Raw genomic sequence first — 19,441 nt, forward strand, 5'->3', positions numbered from 1 at the left:
TACCACACCACACTGCACATGGACACTTTATATCACATCACACTGCACAGTGTCACTTTATACCACACCACACTGCACATGGACACTTTATACCACACCACACTGCACATGGACACTTTAAGGACAATCAATAAATCACTTTCATTTGTACTGTAAATATCTGCTATACTCATTCATGTATATACATATATTTTTCTATATGTTTCTATTCTTTCTAATCAACAACACGCTTTGTAATAATTAACACAATTTCTAATAATAACAACTTTAATTTCATTTGAACAATTTATTTATGTTTTCACGTAATATCGATGTTTTCTCATCGTAGCGAGATAGAAGACTAACAACTTGTCTTAAAACGACGACACGTTTTCTTGTTACAGCACATTTTCTCAGTACGTTCTTTTAAAATAGCAACAATTTCTGTTGTTTATTATAAAGTCATAGGATTTATTCTTTTTTTCATATCTGTAAAGTGCAGTAATTTTTCCATCACCATATAAATTGTATGTATGCATGCACAAGTTTGTTTCAGTGCTTTGAAATCATAAAATGTAAAAAAATTCCTCTATAGAAATATAATGTTTTTGCTAAAAGCGTCATGTATGGCTCCCGTTGCAGTCACGTGACCAAGACGTCAGTCTCCCAGGAAGGACCGTCAAGAGAATTTTTTTTTCCCCCTTTGCAGGAAAAAATATCAGGGAAATAAAGAGCAGATTGCGCGGTTATAGGCGGTAAGGACGCCTTTTCTATTTCCTCGCAGAAGCCGTTTTCACGCACGTGCATGCTTTATTTTTTGGGGAAAAATGCATGACAAAGATATGCATATTATCACCCTTATTTGAATTCTCTGCATTTTTCGGGGCATTGATTTAATGCATGCAAAATGAAACGCAGCGCTGCACACTTACATACACCGCGTTCTCCTCGCGCGCCCCTTCCGTTATAGCGCGTTATTAATAAGCGCGCGCTGTTCACACTTCTGCTCTCGTGCAACGCCGAGATTGGTTTTGTTTCGTTTCTCAGATGCATTACAACACTTCATCACGTCCTGCAGCAGCAAGCTCGTATTCAAAGCAGGAATTCAAGGTGCTTGAGATCAATGAAAAAAAATCCGACAAATTAAAACATAAATATAATAAAATATGGCAAAAATCTTTATTTGTTTTATTGTAAATTGTTTTGTGTGTGTGTGCACGTGTGAGGCCCATCTAAAACATCTGAGCTGACATCTGAGCTGGGTTTTTTCCCCTATAAAATGTGCAAAATATGAATAAATGAAATAATAATAATATGAATTATCACCAATAGAGGTCGCATATCTTAAATTAATAATGAATAATAATTATAATAATATTCCTACTACTAATATTAATTATTAAAAATAATTATTATTTTCATCCATAGTAGTTGCTTCATCCTGGTCAAGACAGGCTGACATCTCCAGGGTTCCTGGTACGACCCTCTCTGGTTCTCCAGTTCTCTGGTTTCCTCCTAAAAGCATTCCAGTTTGCCTACTGGCTGAAATGATTGACCACTGTACAGGATTGTGTGTGTGTGTGTGTGTGTGTGTGTGTGTGTGTGTGTGTGTACATCTTGCATTGCAATAGACTGCTAAATTAGACTAGAGTAAATGAAGAGTATCTTCTCACCTAATTGAAAAAAATCCATATCCCTGACCAGGATGATGCGACCCGAATGATTTTCTGCTCACAACCAGTCATCGTATCGAGACACTTTGCTATTTTTCTGTTCACATTCCAAAAACTTTGGAGAACACTTGTGTACGTGTGTGTTTTGTTTTGTGTGTTAGGTTAAGAGGGGACATCATGGACGTGTCTGGACACAGCCTTTTCCTCCTGCAGCAGCTTAATGTCCAAAGGGAGTTTGGTTTCCTTTGTGACTGCACGGTTGCCATTGGCAACGTGTACTTCAAGGCTCATCGAGCAGTTCTGGCTGCCTTCTCCAACTACTTCAAGATGATCTTTATCCATCAGTCCAGGTTAACCAGATTTCATCTTAATAAAGAGAACAAAAAATACACATGGGCCAATCATTATTCATTTCTGCAGTACAACGGTGATGAATCCTGTATTGTGATTGGTCACGAGGTATATTTTTTCTATAGCATGTGTGTAGTCATCAATATAGAGGAGCTTGTCTGATGTTTATTTAACATTTATGGAAGGAGTCTCCAGTGCTTAGTGATGGGAGCTTTTGGTCAATGAGAAATATAACATTATATAACATTATAATATTAGCATTAGCATTAACATTAGCATGGACTTGACCTTGTGACGATTTTAGGACAATGGACTTTTCTTAGTTTTCACAGGTATCGTCTTTCTTAACATATGTTATTATTAGGAAATGTGTTGTAACTTTGAGAAAATGTGTCATTAATTCTATAAAACAAGTCACATGTTCTACTAAAGTCCCACTGGGGTAGAAATCATGCTTACATATTAATTTTTTAATCACCACATTATCTATGTAAAGCTGCTTTGAGTCAGTGTTAAAGTTAAAATGTGAAAGTTAAAAGCACTATACAAATAAAAATGTATTGAATGGAATATATATATATATATATATATATATATATATATATATATATATATATATATATATATATATTTTTTTAATTTAATTTTTTATTTAAAGCATATCATTGACTTTGGAGCAAGATAAATACTTCAGGCAGATATGTACAGTACAGTGTAAAATTACTTGCTAACTGTCTCCTCCACTTGTTTCCCTGTGTTCAGTGAGTGTATCAAGATCCAGCCCACTGACATCCAGCCAGACGTCTTCAGCTACCTGTTACACATCATGTACACTGGAAACGGCCCCAAGCAGCCGGTAGATCAGGGTCGTTTACAGGATGGGATCAAGTTCCTCCATGCGTACCAGCTGTGCAGCAAAGCAACCAACGGTGGGAATGACGCCTCCCCAGATGCCATACGTATCTCCAACCTGTACGGCATCCAGATCTCCTCCCAGCTAGGCACTAAAGAGTCGCCAGGCATGAAGGCTAGTGGGGTGCGGGACCCAGAGGACCGTCGATGTGGCTCGCGTGGACGTCCGCTTCCGGCTTTAACAGGGATCGAAGGGCACACGTCAGAGCACCAGTCACTCAGTCTGCGCGGCGTCACGTCAGGGGACGAGTGTGACATCTTGGCACGGATCAAACAGGAAGAGGAGGAGCCGGATGAAGGTGAGGAGCCACGAGCTCCTGCGTCTCTGCCTTCGGCCCAAGGGAGCCCATGCCAGGCTGGTGGATTTAAGGATGGCCCTCTGGCGCTGCTTTGTCCTCAGTGTGGAGAGCGATGCCTCTCTCCTGAAGGACTACAGGAACATCTGTTCACTCATGCAGCATGTGCCCTCATGGAAGGACCTTCTGAAGACATCGTCAAAGGGCCAACAGAAGAACGACAGTGCCACGTGCTAGCAGACGAGCTAGCATCAGAGATAAGGCGAGGTATGACAGGGACAGGAAGTCCACCTGCAGGCTTCACACGGAAAAGAAAGATGGCGTGTGCAGTCTGCAACTTGCGCTTCTCGCAAAAGAGCCAGCTCCAGGAGCACATGTTTGCCCACCTGGGCAAGCCACTGCGCCAGCATCGATACGCCCGCTTCGTTGGACCACTGATCCATCCCAGCGAGGGAACCTCGGAATTAGACGAAGTAGCTCAGGATAACGGAAGCTCGTGCTACTCGCTGGACTCAGAAGTCTCCCATGAGAGCATAGATACCGTGGCAGTGGAATGACATCTTCTGCAACATCAAGGACATGGTCCATGCATTCCGGCGCATTTTTAACACACCCTCGTAAATTTCCACAGTACATCCCTCATGTCTATGGAGTGACATCGGCTTGCTAATTACTCTGTTATCTAGCTAGTATTCGAATTGTGGTCCTAGCTAGTTAAGTTTGATTGATATATAAATTGGCTCAAGAATTTTTATTAAATCTTTTCCCGCTATTTATACCCATCATCCAACATCCAACAATAAACTTTCACTGATAAGTAAAAAACTGACAGAATTTTAAGTTCATAACATCACTAGTCTCTTAAGCTAGCTAGCACACACACTTTTTTATTGATTATGGTTTTACGCTGTAAGTGAGAGCTAAAGTAATTTTAAGCAGTGAGAGCTAAAGCAAATCTTGCCTAAAAATCTGGATTTTTTTAAATTATATTTATAATCTTTACTTTAGTCAGCTAGCTAAAATGAGATTACCAAGCAGGTATTCACATGTTAAACAATTTCCAGTGTTGGTGCTAGTCAACATGCTAATAGGATTTTTAAGTAATATTCTTGACCTTTTCACCTGGCACGATATAGCTAGCAAATAATCAAAATAGAATTGCTGTGAGCATTTTTAAATACTATTTATATTTTTTTACTGCTAACACAGAAGCAGGTAGCTAGCATTAAACAAAAGGCTAATACATTCCACTGCTAATATCAGGTTATCTCATTTTAGGAAGATGACCAGTATTAGCTGTTAAAATATATGATCAATGACCAGTGAAGGTATATTATCACTATTTAGGTCATTAGCAAACTAGATCCAGAATATAAATTGAAAATCCTGTTAGTATGTGAACTTGCTAGCAATAACTGTTTGACATTTATAGACATTTAAAAACAAATCTGTCAGAAATCGTGTCAGATTAGCTGCAACTAGCTGTCTTTTGTTACACCAAATCTGGATTATGGATTCTTAAAAATAATCACAATAATGATTGACCTCCAGAGTAATCTCCACGATTAAGGCTAGTCTATTTGCTAACACGATAGCATGACAAATAATATTCATAATCTTTATTTCTTAACTATAGCCAGCTAGCAAAAATGAGCTAACCTGACAGGATTGTTTTTTATAAATATCAGGGTATATCAAGGTATATTCTTGATTTAGCACTAATAATTCTATTTCCTTGATTATAGATAATACATCTTTATTACTAATTTTTGTCATCTATCGTACCTGAGAGTATTTTATATAGAATGTGATATTTAAATCCTTACTGCTAACATAGTAGCAGGTAGCTAACCATTAAAAAAGGTTAAAAAAATGTTTATAATTATATAAACATTATATGTTTTATTATATGATAATACACTGGCACAATTTTGACAAGGAGTTAAATGTTTATAATTCCATCTGATAATGAAATACTGCTTGTTAGAGTTAATCTGACAATGTTAATAATGCTAATAATCCCAACTATAAATGCTAGTCAGTCATCTTGGATGCTAACCTTTCCTTCACAACAACCTGGTGATAATATAGTTATATTTATAACTTTCACTAGCGATGCTAGGTACTTAGCCGCCATGAGCTAACCCTGCCATATTTTTCAATGTTTAGAATCTCTACTATGATCGTTAGTCAGCCAGCTAACATGCTAACCTGACAGAATTTCTAATTTCCTTTACAGCTAACACTTGGTAATAAAGTTATATTAATTATTTTCACTGCCAATGCTAGCAAACTAGCTTCCAAGAGCTGTCCTGACAAGATTCCTGAGAGAATATTTATAGGATTTTATATCGTTTTTTTATTTATTTATTAGCTGACATCACACATCCTGACTGAAAAGATTTTTGATAGGATTTTTGACAGATTTTTGACAGGAAGTTATAACTGCTAATAGTAAATAGCTCGCTAATACATTGTGGGGATATTTGACTGCTAATGGTGTAAATGTTACTAAGAAGAAGATATTTTAGAAATCTGATGGGAAACTTTGCAACAGAATAACATAAAAAACAAAGCCAGGTTAAAGACTTTATATTATTTATATTATGGGATTATGAGGATTATGAGGAAACAGGAAATTGACTGGGGTGTGTTTGAAGTGTTGCTGTAAAGCAGGACGGTGAATATTGTTTTATCCTCAGACTTCTTTGTGTCTTGTCCTGTCTTTTATGAGCCCCATCAATGTGTTTTTGTTCTGTGTGTTGATGGGGTTTGGTGTCAGTGTGTGTTTTACATCGTGCTTTGTGGATTAAACCGAACGGCGCTGGACTCAGGCCTGACAGGTCGATGCTACGAGTTTTCACTCCAAAGAAAAGAGAGAGTTTTCTTTTTTCTTCAGAAGAAATGGGCAAACGACTGACTGCCAATTGTGTAGATGTTTTGAACTCATTGGAAGAACTGCCACATGTCCTCCATCTGTTTAATGATTATTTCAGTCACAAATGGCAAAAATTTCTTTTTTTTCTATCAGCCCTAAATTTTAAAAATAATGTATGAAAGATCACTTTCACGAAACGTTTTCAGAACGAAAATACGTTGATACTTTTTATTTCACAGTTAATGAACGGAAAACATTTAGGATTTAGGTTAACCAAAAAAAAAAACAATTAGAGTATGGATAATAATAACATAAGAAGAGGGGAAAGTGGGCGGGGCTTCGAATGAGCCAAATATATGTAATGTATTATGGAGGAAAGTAAGCGGGGCTAAGGATAAATGAAAGTATGTAATTTATTGTGAGATTTAAAACGATGGAAAGTGGGCGGGGCTTTTGGTGAATCTAAAATTTGTGATTTATTTAGAGGAAAAGGGTGCGGGGTTTCTGATGAGCCTTAAATATGTAATTATTATGATGGAAAGTAGGTATGGCTTTTGATTAATTTAAAGTGTGTGGTTTAATATGTAAAGGATAAATGTGTAAATTGCACTATTTAATTTAAAAATAGGCGGGGCTTCTGATGAGTGTAAAGTACGCTATATTATTATGGAAAATGGGGCAGGGCTTCTGATGAGTGTAAATTGCGCTATTTATTATGGAAAAGGAGGCGGGGTTTTTGATGAGTGTAAAGTACACCATTTATTATGGAAAATGGGGCAGGGTTTCGGATGAGACAAAAATAAGCCCCTCCCTTTTCCATCATAATAAATAACATTTTGTCAGAATTTTTTTGTCAAAATTTTGGACTGAAGCAACAGATTGATTATGATGTTTCAAATCAGTCACTTTATAAATTATAAATCAGCACTAATAGTTAGACGTTGCAATGTCTACAATCAAATCCTTCTTCACTGAGTGCGTTTTTATGGTTCGTTTCCTTTTTTGTTACCCAGAAGCCCCGGTTTTGGACATCGCAAACGAAACCCTGTTGTGTTTGTAGTATTCAAGAAAACATAGAAAACAAACAAACCAGCATGGGATCCAATCGAATTCAGTGCCTTAGACATTTTTACAATCGTGAAACTAAAAGCACTTCATGACCGATCAAGAAAAAAAAAACTGGTCCCACACTGATCTTCAGAACTGATGAATCGTAACGATTAATAACTTCAAATGAATAACTTGAACTGATCTCCCTTTTGTTCAGTGCATGAGTGTCGTATCGTTCAGTCCAGCGCCTGGTTTTATCAGTAGAATGTGTCAAAAAATTGGTGCTTTAAGAAAATTGTGTGCTCTGTAATGGAATGTATTTTTCCTCATGGTTCCTGATGGATTTTTGGATATTTTTTTTCATCTAAACACGTGAATGAAAAATAATTTTGAATGGAAACTGGACGAGATTTTATTTTAATATTTAATAAGGATTTTGGGTTCACGCCACAAGCAGAACTGGAGCTACGTGGTCACTTCTGTGAGAATGAATGACTCAAGCATCATTAGGGTCAAAGGTCGCTAATCAGTCATCATGGTCTGACCTTCCTGTCTGTGCCTCGGCAGGTGACGTGAAAAATGTTTGTGGAATTTATTTTTTTTTTTTGGACATATCGAGGTAAAATGCCAACTGTGCTGTGAATAAATGAAACTTGTAAAAAATGTATTAAAATGGCCTGTTTTTATTTTGATCGCTGCATTGATAACAGGGTTTATGTATAAAAAAAACTCTAAAATATTCATAAATGTAATTTTTTATTCTAATTTCCTTTTATAAATATAAAGATCCAAATGAATATTTAAATCACATGCTAAAAAAACAATAATATAAAATATAAAAATATTTTTTTTAATCAATGAAAATTTAGAAAGAAAATGAACAGATTCCAAATCAAATCAATATCTGATCATCCTTTACCGTCCAAACATCATCGATTCTTCTACACTTGCACACGGTTTTTGAAGGAAGTCTGCAGGTAGGTTTGTTCCTTCTTCTTGGAGAATTGACCATAGATATTCTGTAGATGTAAGCTCCTCAAATCCTTCCGTTTCTTCACGTAATTCCAGACAGACTCTGATGTTGAGATCAGAACTATGTGGAGGCCAAAACTATTACCTCCATGACCTTGTTCTCTAAGCTAAAGACAGTTCTTAATGATATTGGCTGTATGTTTGGGGGTCAATCAGATGCCTTCCTGATGGACAAGTATCTGCTTGATACCATTAATCCTGAGCAAATCTCCAACTGAACTTGCAGAAAACCTCCACCATGCTTCACTTGCCACAATGCTCTCCAGACATCTCCAGACAGAAAATTGAGGTACCTGGTTCAACTGGGTTCCTCCAGTTCTTTAATGATGGCACTGCTGGACATCTGATGTCGAACAGAAGTAAACATGATGTGTCTTTCATCTGCTGCATTAAGTTTCCTCTACGTTCCTCATCATCACCCATTTCTTTGTGACCCCAGTCTGCTTTGAGATCTTTGACTCTTTGTTGTTGTGCTCAGTCTTGCCATGGTGTAGGACCCGTGACATAAACCTATCTTCCAAAAACCTCACCGTGGAGGAGCAGAGTTTGATTGTTCCTCACTCAGATTGAAGCTGTTTCTGTTTCACTTAATGACTGGGTTTCAACCTACAGATGAAATTGATAATCATTAGCACCTGAGTGGTAGAACTGAGGAATCATTCTCCTGAGTCAGAATCCATGACTTTGTGCAAGTGCACAGAGGGTGTCAAAGGAAGGATTGAAGGCCAAACAGTGTGATGCCAAATATTGATTTCATTTGGATTTCTCCTCTGTTCTTATTTTCAATTTGTAAATGGACAAAAATCAACAATAAAATATAGATTTTTGAAAGCGCTCTTAATTTAACAGCATTTCTACACACCTGTTTAAAACCTTAAACAGTACTGCATATATATATATATATATATATATATATATATATATATATATATATATATATATATATATATATATATATAGGTAGTTTTGCATATCATTCAGGATTAGGGACGTATGTTATAGGTGAACTAGGCAGTGGCCTAGGGCACAACCAGCCGGGGGCGCCAGTGAGCACCCCTGCTCCGCCTCTGTCCCCGCCCCTGCCCCCAGTATTATTATTATTATTATTATTATTATTATTATTATTATTATTTAATAGTAATAGTAGCATTTATTTTTTCATTATATTATCATGATTACTTGCGATTATCTGAGTAATTTGAAAGTTGTCGATGCTTAAAATATGCAAAGCTCTATTTATATATAGGTCCTTGTATTTGTTTACTTTTTTTCCGGAAAGGAACGTGCATAGATATTTTATTGAAAACTAGGAACTAGGAACTGTGCATTACTGTATATCACTTAATAGCTGATAACGTAATATATTGTTGTGTTAAAATAATTGTGTTTTTCTGCATTTTAATTGTTTACCTGTTTTTCTGCTAAAGTTTAATATTCAGTAAGTGTTTACATACTTCAATTTAGGCAAATTCGCAATGTTTCTTAAATGGGTAATATTTTTTCATGGACGGTTGTGAATGATTTGTATAGTGTGGGGGTGGGGCATTGTGGTGGAAGGGCGGAGCCGTTGGGTGGAGTGACGAGAGGAATCACATGTAAGGTGATACCTCCTGGAAACGGCCCTGGACATAAGTATTGTGGATCCCGCTGCATCTTACCATTCCATGTCACGTGTTTTTTTGCACGTGTCCACATTTTCGTTTTGAAATCAAAGTTGCTCATCCTCACTGAAACGTCTGCAAACATCTGAAATGTCCCTGTACTGTGCAGAAGTAAAGATAAGAGGCCTTTTCGTTTAAATGAGAATGCCGATCTGAGACACGTGGACAGAAGAGGGATAAATGAAAACGTATTAGTGTGGACATGGTCTAAGTGTGTGGTTAATAACCCTTGAGCTCAATAAGTGGGGTGAAGGAACGTGTGAGGGTGTGTATGGGCTCAATCAGTATGAGGGTGAAGGAACGTGTGAGGGTGTGTATGGGCTCAATCAGTATGAGGGTGAAGGAACGTGTGAGGGTGTGTATGGGCTCAATCAGTATGAGGGTGAAAGAACGTGTGAGGGTGTGTATGGGCTCAATCAGTATGAGGGTGAAGGAACATGGTGTGTATGGGTGTGTATGGAAGCTCAGAGTCACAGATGTTTGTCGGCTGTAGCAGCTGAAGGTAGCTGAAGGGTCAATCTGAGCTGTGAGCTGAAATTTCCTTTCCTTCTGCATTTTTTATGATCAAAAATACACCAATAATAAAAAGTTGCATGGTTATTTATGGAGTTTATGATCTTGGTGTCACAAAGAGAATTTTCTTTCCCTAATATTAAAATTAAACAAATACCAATCAAATAAAAGTAATAAACGAGGGAACGATTCTTTCATCTTTCAGTGTTCATATTCATTGATCTCGCTTTACCACTAGAGGGAAACGTGTGCTTCTGGATTCACGACCATCTTCTGACTTTCCCGACGTTACCCTCTGGAAAGCAGATTTTTTCCGGCGTCTCAGGAGACACTTCGAGGCCCGACCTTCAGCAGGATCTCCAGAGCGTAGCTCATTTCCCTGCACGGTTTACATTTCCATATGGATCTAATCCACAGGAAGATAAATGGCTTCTTTCCCTGCCTGCTCTTTCACCACACATTTCCCTTTATTCAAAACCTTCACTTCAAAGATTCTTTTGCATCGGAACCCAAAGCTTATCGAGATTCAACCTGGGAATGTTCTTTTATTTTTATTTTTATTAATATAAAGATTTATGTGGAAGTTGTTTGGAAAAAAAAAGAGGGAAAAAAAACGTGGGTTCTCCATCGCTATAGAAACGAGGCTTACGTTGCAGTGATAGAAGAGATAATGTCACGTTCCCGGCTAAAAATATCACACAACTGTGGGAGAAGTAATGAAAAAACACATGTAGATCTTTTGAAATATACATCGTAATATACACAGTGCCGCCAAAGGTATTGGGACACGCGCCGTTTCCATCCGCCGCTGTTTTTTCCCCCCAAACTCTCGGTGGCACATGATTGTATCGCACGTCTTTGGCAGCAAAATTTTCCTTTACTTCAATCAGGAGACCCAAATGTGTTCCAGCATGACAATGCGCCTGTGCAGCTCCATGAAGATACATTGGGGATGGAAGATCTCCTGCTAGAGAGCTCAAACCAATTGAAGAGCTTTTTGGATGAATATGAACCTGAAACTTTACTAAGACCGTTGTGGCTGAATGAACCGCCACAAAATCTAGAGGAACATCTAGTACTTAAAGTACTTTATTATCTACGTTTACACACTATGACCTTCAAAATTGTCCGACAGCAATACATCGCCCCCAGCGTTCTTCTGAAACGTGTCCTGGAAGTCAAAGCGTGTCGAGTTTCTTCTGCTATTGGTGTCAAAACCGCAAACTGGATCTTTACCTTCGGGAACTCACGTGTGAGGAGCGCTCGGTGACAGGGTGCACACGTGGTCAGAATAGCAGACGTGGTAACGCACGTGTTGCACGGCTCCTGATGTGCGCAGGACCATATACTTTGGCACACTGACTTATGAAGTTCGGTGCTCCCTGTGACTGTGCATCCAATCTGTTGGCATGTTACTAAACTGGTCTTGGAACCTTTTGAATTCACCTCTTATTATAAGCGCAAACGGAGACTGGATTTGGAGTGCGACGTTCAAAAAGTAGTGTATTTTTGCTAATGCTAATTTATGCTAAATAATGCGCATATTTATTATAATGACGTGATTGAATAGGATAAATAGGATTTTCAGATTTCTGGTGCGCCTTTATTATATCAAGAAACAGCTGGAAAACGGTTACAAAGGCGTGAACATGCAGCTAACAATAATTACACGCTAACTCATCTAGCATTCAGTAATAAATAACAAACACTGATAAGGCTGTAATTCATGGCCAGTACCGTGTGTGTGTGTGTGTGTGTGTGTGTGTGTGTGTGTGAGTATTAGACATGATCTTGATCCAGAGATCTCTGCGGCTCGGCCAAAAGCTGTTCCATGGCACCGCTAATAGCTGCACGGACCAACGACAAAGCCGTCTGAGCAAGCAGGATCTCGGAAATCCGACGTTCCGGGGAGATTTTCAAGGCGAAACAGGATCCGTTCAGCAGGACGAGAGGAGACAAGGTGCCATGCTGCGGTGGTGTGTCTTCAAAAAGCTCGTCGTTCTCCTCGTCCAACGAGTGAACGTCATGAGTGATCGTGATGATGGGTTTGTGTTTAAAAGCGCTGGGGTTTTCGAAAGGGACAGCAACTACAATGTTGCCCCCAATGCGATCTTCTGGAGACATATGAGGAACTTCTAGGGACAACTGGGGAACTTCTGGATACGTCTGGCTAACTTCTGGAGACATTTGCGGAACTTCATGAGACGTTTGTGAGTTTATTATAGACGTCTGCGGATCCTCTGGAGACATCTGGGGATCTTCAGGAGAAATTTGGGGATCTCCTGGAGAGACCTGGTGATCTTCTGGATACATCTGCAGATCCTTTGGAGACATCTGAGGATCTTTTTGAGACATCTGTGGGTTTTCTGAAGAAATCTCGGGATCTTCCTGGGACGTCTGTGAATCTTTTTGAGACAACCATGTTTTTTTTGGAGAAAGCTGCAGATCCTTTAGAGACATCTGAGGATCTTCAGGAGAAATCCGGGGATCTTCTGGAGACATCTGGTGATCTTCTGGATACATCTGCAGATCCTTTGGAGACATCTGAGGATCTTCAGGAGAAATTTGGGGATCTCCTGGAGAGACCTGGTGATCTTCTGGATACATCCAGGTATCTTTTGGAGACATCCGTAGGTTTTCTGGAGACATCTGTAGATCCTTTAGAGACATATGGGAATTTTTAGGAGAAATGCAGGGGCATTCTGGAGATAACTGGGGATCTTCTGGAGACATCTGGGGATCTTTTAAAGACATTTGTGGGTTTTCCAAAGACATCTGCAGATCCTTTCGAGACATTTGGAGAACTTCTGGAGACATCCGTGGATCCTTTGGAGGCATTTGTGGGTTTTCTATAACCTGCAGATTCTTTGGACACATCAGGGGATCATCAGGAGAAATCCGCAGATCTTCTGGAGAGATCCGGGAATCTTTCAGATCTGAATTATAATCATCATCCTGTGTTAGTGGAGCCTTGCTAACTTTGAGCTCCACTTTATCTACAAGACATGGGAAGTCAGATTTGGATGGATGATTGTGATCTTCTTGAATGAAGACAGCATTCGAGTCGATGTTCATCTCCAAGAAAATTGTTTCGATAGCCTTGCTCTTGGAATCTTGTGCTCCTGAACAGATCTCGTCATGGATTCTGGTCTCATCCTCATCAATCCTACTTGATCCATTCTGCTGTTCATGGTCATCTGGTGGATCAGCACAAGATATTTCAGTGAAAGTCTCGTGACATCGTCCTGCTCCATGTTCTTCACGTTTACGCTTGCTTTCTGAGGTAGGTTTTTTGAAGATGCGCCATATTCGCACTTTGAAATTTCTTGTGCTAACCTGCTTTCCGTGTTCTTCTGAATGCTCTGAATGGGTCAGAAGTTCCTTGTCCTGGATGCTGTTATAAGCTTTGTGGTCCACCTTGGCTTTCGTTCCCAATTCCTTTCTCTTCCTAACACAGGAGAAAATCCTTCTTATGGTTGCTCCGGCTTTGCTTCTTCTCCGTCTTTTCTTCACGTTCTCCTCCAAATTGGAAGTTGCTTCCAAACCTTCACCCTGAAGATCCATGCAAGTTCCTCCTTCATGTTCAATAGTTTCAGAACTTTCAGGATTCGTCAGTTCGTGCATTTCAGGGCTTTGCTTTGTCATGTCTGATGGTGTCTCTTTGCATTCGTCATGTTGTTTGTGCTTTCTTGATTTCTTCTCATCTTGACCTGGAGACCGGTTGGATTTTCCCAACAGGAGACGTGGTGGTCCGGTTAGTTTTCTCTTCAAGCCTGTTTTCTCCCGGAACGCTCCACCATCGCTTTCTTCATTTGCCATCAGGGCAGGTAGGTTCCTCCCGCAGCTGTGAGGAACCGTATCCAGGAAACATGAAACAGTTATTTAGAGGTGGCGTCTTCCACGATGGGTTCATAAAACTGCAATGCAAGAACAAAATCAACAACAACAATCAGGATTATTTCAGAACAAACATTTGCAGCATTTTCATATACACTCAATAGACCAACGTTTATGGACACCTGACCATAAGACTGTTAAAATAACCTCCTGGAGTGTGTTTGTGGAGATTCCTTTAGCCACAAGGGTGTTAGTAAAGACATGTACTGATGTAGATGAGAAGGTGAGGAGGTCAGAGGTGCAGTCAGTGTTCACATTCATCCCAAAGGTGTTCAATGGGATCTTATAACAGGAGATCTTCCACTCCAACCCATGTAAAGCAGATCATGGCGATGGCTTTGTGCACAGGGTTTGCATTGTCATGCTGGAACAGGTTTAGGTCTACTAGGTTCTAGATCTAAAATTTGGGAAAAATGTTATGTTTTAGCATCCAAAGATGTCCGATTTAATTGTGTGCCTTCAACTTTGTGGTAACAGTTTGGAGAAGAACCACTTATGGGTGGAAAAGACAGGTGTCCCAATACTTTATTTTTTATGGAAAAATATGGATTTTTAAGCGTTCTTGAAGGGGCTTGTTGTATAATATATCTAAATATCATAAATAAATCTGAATGATATGAAAGCTAAATCCGAATGATCTCAGAGCTAAACAGAAACGAAACAATGGTAAACTGAATTTTATCAGAGCTAAACCAGATAATATCAGTGTTGAACTGAAGCATATAATGAATAATATCAGAAAATTCCAAGTCTTAAATGCATGTAAGTTTCCATCCCAAGTATTAACAAAACACACACACACACACACACACACACACACACACACACACACACTTTTAATTAATTCTAAAGGTCTTACTGGACATTTAGAGATAATTCATTACTGTGATGATTGAAGTGACAGATCAATGAGCCGCTGTATTGACTTTATTGACTGCGTGTTTTTCTATAGATAAACAACAACGGCAATTCAATTAAGCTAATTACACACACACACACACACACACACACACACAGAGAGAGAGAGAGAGAGAGAGAGAGAGAGAGAGAGAGAGAGTTTCTTCTCACAGATGAGGAGAAAAATAATTGTGCTCTTTGTACACCTTGAACTGCATTTAAAATACAAGGATGCATGAATATTTTACGGATATGTAAATCAGGAGATATTACTAGCATAACTAGCATAACTTGCACGCATGTGTCACAGATCAACACATTTTTTCAGCAGTGTAATTTAGAGTATATTTAAAAAGCCAACCAAAGCAGTTATTTTTACACATTTGGGAGACAAATAGTGCAGAACTTTTTTATTTATTTGATCTCCTGCAGGAGAATCTTCTAAACAAAGCTTCCTGACATTTACAGAGATTTTTGGGAATGTTTGACATTCTGTTTTAAAGTGAAGTTGTACTTTCCACATGTACAGCAATTTAAAAAATGTCTCAGTAGAAGGACACTGGGATAAAACAGTAGGTGACCAGTAGGAGTTTAGTATGAGTCTGGTAGAAGGTTAGTAGGAGGCTGATAGAAGTTTAGTAGGAGGTCAGTAGGAGGCTGGTAAAAGGTCAGTAGGATGTCAGTAGGAAGCCTGTAGCAGGTCAAAAGGAGCCCAGTAAGAGGTCAGCAGGAGGTCAGTAGGAAGCCTATAGGAGGTCAAAAGGAGGCCAGTAGGCGGTCACTAGGAAGCCTGCAGGAAGTCAGTAAGAGGTCAGTAAGAGGCCTGTAGGAGGGCAGTAAGAGGTCTGCAGGAGGTCAGTAGGAAGCCTGTAGGAGGTCAAAAGGTGGCCAGTAGGAGGTCACTAGGAAGCCTGCAGGAGGTCAGTAGGAGGCCTGTGGGAGGCCAGTAAGAGGTCAGTAAGAGGCCTGTAGGAGGCCAGTAAGAGGTCAGCAGGAGGTCAGTAGAAAACCGGTAGGAGGTCAAAAGGAGGCCAGTAGGAGGTCAGTAGGAGGCCTGTAGGAGGTCAAAAGGAGGCCAGTAGGAGGTCACTAGGAAGCCTGCAGGAGGTCAGTAGGAGGCCTGTAAGAGGCCAGTAAGAGGTCAGTAGGAGGTCAGTAGGAGGCCTGTAGGAGGTCAAAAGGAGGCCAGTAGGAGGTCACTAGAAAGCCTGCAGGAGGTCAGTAGGAGGCCTGTAAGAGGCCAGTAAGAGGTCAGTAGGAGGTCTGTAGGAGGCTAGTAAGAGGTCAGTAGGAGGTCAGTAGGAGGCCTGTAAGAGGCCAGTAAGAGGTCAGTAGGAGGTCTGTAGGAGGCTAGTAAGAGGTCAGTAGGAGGCCTGTAGGAGGCTAGTAAGAGGTCAGTAGGAGGTCAGTAGTAAAAGCTGCATATAAAGCATTAGACAAAAAAATGAAGGAAAACTCATGTATAGCAATACCTGTATAACATGAGTAAATAAATGAATAACGGTTAATAATTGTTAGAGTTTTTTCATGCCTGAACAAAAACCTTCGAACAAAAATCTTGGAGAGTTTTTCCATGTGATCTACGAGGCCCGTGGTGTCTTTTCTGATCAACAAAGAATCACACAGAATGGTGCATATGTTCTTCTTCAGTTTAATGCAGATAACAGACAAGTAAATATACACAGTGAAAAAAACCTGACCTTAAACTATTCCTGATTGGGTAAGAAGGCATAATAACCGGATATGTGTGAGTCCAGACAAAGACTTTCTGTATACATTACATACTCACATCGTAAACATCCTATAGACACTGAACACACAACAGAGGAATGTGTGTTTAGAGAACCACTGTGAGGCTCATCTTAATACTAACAATAATCCAATGTGAAAATCACAAGAATAATACTAGGAATAAAAGAATCAAGTGTAAGAGTCATATGTACGTAATAGAATCACATGTGAAGATGTTCCAGTAGTGCCATCAACCGTGGGCTTTATGTACACCTCTCTGGAGAAGTCTGGTCAGAAGTGGTCTTCATGGAGGAATTGCCGCCAAAAGGCCAAACCTCCGACATGGAAACAAGGTTAAACAAATAGCAGCAGGTGCTCTGGACTGATGAGTCAAAATCTGAAATATTTGTATGTAGCAGGATGCAGGATGTTTGCTGAAATGCTGGACAGCGGTACAATAGTAAGCATTTGCAGGTAACAGTGAAGCATGGTGGAGGTTTCCTGCAGGTTCAGGGCTGCATTTTGTTCACGTTATTGCAGATGTGTTCAGGATTAATGGTGTGCTGAGAAACACAGGAGTGCATATACTTCTCAATCATGCAGTACCATCAGAGATGCGTCTGATTGGCCCTGAATATATTCTGCAGCAGGACAACGACTGCAAACATACAAATCCAGTAAAAGATCTATCTTGAGTGTAGAGAAAAACAAAGAGTCCTGGAAGTGACCGTTTTGGTTCCCACAGAGTCCTGATCTCAACCAATCATCAATCATCTTCGAGGTTGTCTGGGATTAGATGAAGAGAGAGAAGGATTTGAGGAGCTTACATCCACAGAAGATCTGTGCTTAGTCTCTAAGATGTTTGGAACAAACCTACCTGCAGAGTTCCTTCAAAAATAGTGAAAGTGTAGGAGAATTGATGTTAGTGTGCAGGCCATATTTTTTGTTGATAATAAGCGACTATTAACACTTTCATTTTTAACGCATTCTCATTTTAAAGCATTTATTCACAAGTACCTAAAGGGTACAAAATCCATATAGGATGCTGTCAAGTTCTCAAAGCTGCAACCATCAGTACTTGGATTCTGAAGCTAATACGCTCAAGTCATCATCATATACTGTATTGATTTAAAACAGTTTTATTTTTTATATTAAATGTAAATTTTTCACTGATATTTCTGAAAAAGTGAATCAGCATGCCAGAGGAGGTGATCATTCCAACCTACTCTCACCTGGAGCACTTTCCAGATGATCGAACCTTTCCATTTGATTCGCAGAAGAATAAAAATGTGCACACGAGTCGCTCTGCAGAATAAAGTTTGTGCTGTTTGCATGAAACAGAGCATCATGTTTGAAAATCCTGAAATGTGAAGAAACTGAAGATTGCATGCAATAAAAATAGAGAAAAGCATTCAGCATCACTTACCCGTGTACCGGAGCGCGCTCTGATGGAGCTCGATGTGCGAGTGGATGCACTCGTGTGTGTGTGTGTGTGAGAAGCTCAGCGTGCGGCTCATCAGTTTCCATAACAACCGGCTGACTGACAGTTCCTGATGACGTCACTCCGGTGGCTTTTATAGCAGTGCTGACGCTGACGTCACGACCGAATCGCAGTGTCGATTTCCCAGCAGTTTGGATTTAAAGGAGATGATAAGGTTTACACTGCTGTCCATGGTTTTCAGAGACTATTTACAAAGGCATCGTCGTCTGGAGAAAGTGTAATGTGAAAAAAACGGAATTGTCTCCCTGGAAATGCGAATACAGAAAGAAAACTTTACATATATGTTATAGATATAAATGTATTATATTTATTCAATATAGAAATCATTTAAACAAGAGTATAAATCACATGCGGAAATAACTGAGACCAGTTAAAGGCTGCTAGAATTCCAGTGAGAGGTCAGTAGGAGGCCAGTAGAAGTCCAGTAAGATGTCAGTTGGAGGCTGCACGAAGTCCATTAGAAGGTCATTAGGAGGCTGCTAGAAATCCAGTAGGAGGCCAGTAGAAGGTCGGTAGGAGGCTGCTAGAAGTCCAGCAGAAGTCCAGTAGAAGGTCAGTAGGAGGCTGCTAGAAGTCCAGTAGGAGGCCAGTAGAAGGTCGTTAGGAGGCTGCTAGAAGGCCGGTAGGAGGCCAGTAGAAGGTTGGTAGGAGGCTGCTAGAAGGCCGGTAGGAGGTTGCTAGAAGTCCAGTAGGAGGCCATTAGGAGGCCAGTAGGAGGCTGCTAGAATTCCAGTAGGAGGCCAGTGGAAGGTCGGTAGGAGGCCGGTAGAAGTCCAGAAAGAGGTCAGTAGAATCATGTGGAATTCAGCATGTATAAGCCTGAAATAAGCTTTAATTAAAGCTTGACCAGACATGAGTGAAAGTCAGAACCCCCTGATAATACAGTTATAAAAATCATATTCTCTCTGTGAAATTAAATGACACTTATTATTGCAAATTATAAAATGCCACTTATTATTGCTTTACACACCCTCATGGTTAATTTATAGTTAAATGTTCTATGACGTGTGTGTGTGTGTGTGTGTGTGTGTGTTTTCTCTTGGTCAGTGTGTGTTCTCAGGGCTATTAAT

At 39.7% G+C, this 19,441-nt stretch overlaps 3 protein-coding genes across 13 annotated transcripts in view; 1 reads left to right on the forward strand and 2 right to left on the reverse strand.

Annotated features, from left to right (window-relative positions):
- The first annotated feature begins 652 nt into the window (after positions 1–652).
- zbtb25 (zinc finger and BTB domain containing 25) lies at positions 653–7,806 on the forward strand. 2 transcript variants are annotated; one of them, XM_046836247.1, is made up of 3 exons: positions 653–734; positions 1,814–2,002; positions 2,766–7,806. In XM_046836247.1, the coding sequence occupies exons 2-3, from the start codon at positions 1,830–1,832 to the stop codon at positions 3,766–3,768; spliced, it is 1,176 nt and encodes a 391-aa protein (XP_046692203.1). In that variant the 5' UTR covers positions 653–734; positions 1,814–1,829; the 3' UTR covers positions 3,769–7,806. The 2 variants fall into 2 exon arrangements, with proteins under 2 accessions (XP_046692203.1, XP_046692204.1); XM_046836248.1 differs by lacking the exon at positions 653–734 and adding an exon at positions 1,410–1,455.
- Positions 7,807–10,559: 2,753 nt separating this feature from the next.
- On the reverse strand, positions 10,560–18,428 carry si:dkey-1h6.8 (golgin subfamily A member 6-like protein 22). Its single transcript, XM_046836238.1, has 2 exons — positions 18,297–18,428; positions 10,560–14,262 (listed from the first exon to the last, which is right to left on the reverse strand). Exon 2 carries the CDS (start codon positions 14,162–14,164, stop codon positions 12,125–12,127), a length of 2,040 nt encoding a protein of 679 aa, XP_046692194.1. The 5' UTR covers positions 14,165–14,262; positions 18,297–18,428; the 3' UTR covers positions 10,560–12,124.
- mthfd1a (methylenetetrahydrofolate dehydrogenase (NADP+ dependent) 1a, methenyltetrahydrofolate cyclohydrolase, formyltetrahydrofolate synthetase) overlaps positions 15,039–19,441 on the reverse strand; it is a 35,684-nt gene continuing 31,281 nt past the window's right edge. For 8 of the 10 annotated variants that reach the window (XM_046836229.1, XM_046836231.1, XM_046836223.1 and 5 more), the window contains one exon: positions 18,665–19,190. The gene's annotated coding sequence lies outside the window, so the exon portion shown is untranslated. Of the gene's footprint in view, positions 15,076–18,664; positions 19,213–19,441 lie in introns of those variants that run through there. The other 2 variants (XR_006924035.1, XM_046836224.1) reach the window with 2 other exon arrangements.

Source organism: Silurus meridionalis, chromosome 23 (assembly GCF_014805685.1).
Source record: "Silurus meridionalis isolate SWU-2019-XX chromosome 23, ASM1480568v1, whole genome shotgun sequence".
Taxonomy (NCBI): Eukaryota; Metazoa; Chordata; class Actinopteri; order Siluriformes; family Siluridae; genus Silurus; species Silurus meridionalis.

Excerpts from the sequence above, each read along its gene's own strand:
- si:dkey-1h6.8 (XM_046836238.1), bottom strand. The coding sequence starts at position 14,164 with ATGGCAAATGAAGAAAGCGATGGTGGAGCGTTCCGGGAGAAAACAGGC.
- zbtb25 (XM_046836247.1), top strand. The coding sequence starts at position 1,830 with ATGGACGTGTCTGGACACAGCCTTTTCCTCCTGCAGCAGCTTAATGTC. Across the intron at positions 2,003-2,765 it reads ATCTTTATCCATCAGTCCAG|TGAGTGTATCAAGATCCAGC; the intron begins GTTAACCAGATT and ends CCCTGTGTTCAG.